Below are 3,657 nucleotides of genomic sequence, written 5' to 3' on the forward strand. Positions count from 1 at the left end.
AGAGAGAGAGAGAGAGAGAGAGAGAGAGAGAGAGAGAGAGAGAGAGATACAAATTACCCTTAATTTTTCCAAATGTTAATTGATCTTTTCTTTTTATTTATTAAAAAAAGATATTAAATATTTTAAATTCCATAATTTTAAACGTTCCATCTGATCTGGTGGAATTAATTTTTTTATAACCAAAAAATTAGAATCAAGATAATTCAAATTTTTCTAATAAATGAAAATTAGCTGTTCTTTTTACTCTCGTTGTTTAAATTCTCTAAAAATTTTTTGAACTTAAAACAAGATAAATATACATTCTGGTATTAAAAAAAGAGAAAGCAAAGATTCTAAATGTAAGCAATGCGAACAAAGCTACTTACGGATTATTTTTAATCTAACTAGTTTCTAACTAGCGGCTGACCAGTCTAACCTAACTAAGTATCTTGGCCAATTACTCAACTTACAATGACTAAAATAATTACTGTAAACTAAAGAAGGTATAATAGAAACTAGCCAGTTTTTGGTCAGTTTCTCCTAGAAGTTTTTTTTTTGCTTGAATTATTGCTCAAAGTTTTTAAAATAATATTAATTAAATCGAACTTAGAAAAATATTAAATACAAGAGCAATATTAAATATTGAGATTAAACTAAAATTGATCACCATAACCAGTTGGTCCTTCTTGTTTTCAACTGCCATAATTTGTTGTCGTTGTGCGAACATTTGCTGCTGCTGTTGTTTTTGTTGTTGCTGCATCCTTTGTTGCTGTATCTGTTGTTGTCTCATAGCTTCCTGCTGTTGCAGACGTTGTTGTTTTAATATCTGTACCGCCAACGCTTCCTGTTGTATTCTCTGCTGTTGCTTCATTTTATTTTCTTGATGAATTCGTTGGTGATGCTGGCGCAGTATTTCTTGCTGCATCGCTGAAATCACTGGTGCTGTTTTAAGAGCTGTTGCGTTCACTATGAGTTTTTGACGTTCAGGTTGCTGGGTCATCGGTCTGACCGTTCCGATAGGCAACGGCTTGAAGGGCGGTACTACTTGACGGTTATTTACTGATCCTGCACGGATGTCATCCCGATTGCTTGCCTAAAAAATTAATAACTATATATTTAGTGAAAAGTGAGAAAAAATGTTTTAAATATTATTTCTTGAGCCTAATTTGTAAACGTTAACTCTATTAATTTAAAATATACTTTAAAATATAAATTGCACTTTGTGGAAAGTTGCACATTCATTCGGGTGCTTGAAGAAATGTCAGTAAAATCACAGTCTAAACTTATACTTAACATAAACTGTGTATGTGATGTGAATGCCGCCGGAGCGACATTCACGCACCAGTTGCGACAAGGCCGATATGGGCAGTTCATGTAATTTAGATTTTCTTGTAGCGATAGAAAAACCGATCCATCTTATTCGATCTCCGACCTAAATATTTCTCTAGAGGTGAACAAAGCATCAATATATCACAGTCGCTTCAATAATTTCTTTACGTTAAATAATTTATAGTGAAAAGTAGATCTGGCGAGTAAATATGTTTCGCATACAATCACGAAGGTAATGAAAACCGGTATGATATACGTAATAACACTCTTATATAAGTGTAATTTATTTCAAAATTTTCTTTATTGTATTCGATTACGACATTTTTAATCAGATTACATCTATATAATGATTAAAATTTGTGATAAAGATTAAAATTTCTTTAAGCAAAATGTCAGCTGTGAAATAACAGATGCACTAAGTGATCTCTTCTTTGATAAAGCGGCTATACGAAATGAAAAGTTAGTAACGATATTGTAGAATATATTACTATTAGGGTACTTGAATACTATCTGGATAATCCTATGATTATCGTTGATCGTTACGTATATACCGCGAGGCGAGATCAAGAGGCTGCATCCTGAGCAGATGCAATTAGATTGCGCACTGTATAGAATGGTCAAAGCGGATTTCCAGAGGGGATATCGCCTGCATGAATAACGATCGAGTGAACGCTTTCACGTTGATCCTCGTCTGCATTGGACTTTCCATGAGTCGATTGGAGTGGTGACCGTTTACATTTAGATGCATTTATCACCATACAGGATGTTCAGTCCGAAAGTATAACGTAAGCGATCGTGTTAAGGTTAGTGTTGGTGCAGAGAGCTTCGGAGAAAGGAAAGTAGAAAATACAACAAATAAATGCGAAATAGATGATAAGCGAAAGTAAAATCGTCATCCCATTCAATTCACTTGAACGATCATGTATTTTGTTGTGCAGATATTATATACAGATAAAAATATATATATACATATACATATGTACATATGTATGTATACATACATATATGACATATATTATAATTATATAATTGGCATATTTTGACATTTTGAATACCTTACGTAATTAAACGGGCATGAAATTAGTTCCTTTGGAATTTTTTACTTACTGCATTCAAAGGAGTAAACGCAACTCCATTAATTTTGTTCGTTTGAACGCTTCTTCTTTTGCTACTTTCCAAATTGGAGAGTGATTGGCTAAAGCCTAGTTCGTCTCCTAAGGAAAATCCTGTAACCAAGCAAAATTGAATTAATTTTACTAATTAGAAGTGCAAAGTGGAATACTTAAATCTTTGAAAATATATATATAATATTGTGAGAAGAAAGAGCAATACACAGCGATTTATTTTATTTACAAAGAGGAGAAGATAGCATTATTGTAGAAAGCTTGGTATAAGTATGTTAAGAGAATAGAGACGTGTATAATAAAGCATAGATATACATGAAGTAGTCAGTCAGTACATAGAAATAGCAAATTTTCAAAACTATTTCTAATGCACCAATTTCTCTTCCTATTATTTATTTTTATGATTATATTTATGTATAATTATGTCTACATTGTAAGCAGAATTTCATCGTTCTATTTACAATGTTTTACATTCATTTTTATTTATATTAAAATTTTTTATAAACTATATATAATAGATTCTTATGAAATCTCTCTTTATTGTATCTTCATTTACACCACAATACATGTCAACCAACAGTAGCATGTACCTCAAATGAAACGCTAATAAATTAACTGAACTCGGTAGATATTGTGCAAAAAGAAATTGCGTCATTTTAACGCTTATAACCGCTCATTTTTATTGTCGACATTTGATCCTTAGTTGCATAAATTAAATAAAAATTGTCTTCGTTGCGAAAGCTCTTCCTTTACGAAGATGTATGATGAATATTTAGTTTACAACTGACCAGGCCAAGGCGATGAATAGATCATCATCCATATGCTAGTGCGTCTTTAAAAACGTGAAACCACGACATCGGTCAAAGGGTGGCATCCAACGCGAGTTACATTCGCAGGTTAAGCTATTACATGTTATGTATATATAAATCATATGTCTATATAAATCTTATTTCATAATAATCCTTTTAATAATAACGCAGTTGCAATTATTAATATTGAGACAATATTAATTTATTTGTAAATATTCTTTGCAAGTAATTTATTAAGATTATTTAATGTGGATTAAATATTGTAATTTTAATTTAAATTAATTACACGGTAAGAAATTAAATAGTAAGATATTTTCGATAATTATATATATAACAGTACAAATTAATACAAAAACGATAAAAACTGATTGTTTTACAACATCAAATAATATAAAAAATAATAAATATAGAAAGTA

The 3,657-nt window shown here is 30.8% G+C and overlaps 1 protein-coding gene across 1 annotated transcript in view; it reads right to left on the reverse strand.

Annotated features, from left to right (window-relative positions):
• Positions 1 to 3,251, reverse strand: part of mtg (mind the gap) — a 5,853-nt gene extending 2,602 nt beyond the window's left edge. Inside the window, exons 1-3 of the mRNA XM_018546037.1 lie at positions 3,221 to 3,251; positions 2,416 to 2,534; positions 647 to 1,072 (exon numbers count right to left, since the gene is read on the reverse strand). Coding sequence (XP_018401539.1) covers positions 647 to 1,072; positions 2,416 to 2,534; positions 3,221 to 3,248 — 573 coding nt within the window. The 5' untranslated portion in view covers positions 3,249 to 3,251. The remainder of the gene's footprint in view (positions 1 to 646; positions 1,073 to 2,415; positions 2,535 to 3,220) is intronic.
• Between the last annotated feature and the right edge of the window lie 406 nt (positions 3,252 to 3,657).

Source organism: Cyphomyrmex costatus, unplaced genomic scaffold (genome assembly GCF_001594065.2).
Source record: "Cyphomyrmex costatus isolate MS0001 unplaced genomic scaffold, Ccosl1.0 scaffold51, whole genome shotgun sequence".
Classification (NCBI taxonomy): domain Eukaryota; kingdom Metazoa; phylum Arthropoda; class Insecta; order Hymenoptera; family Formicidae; genus Cyphomyrmex; species Cyphomyrmex costatus.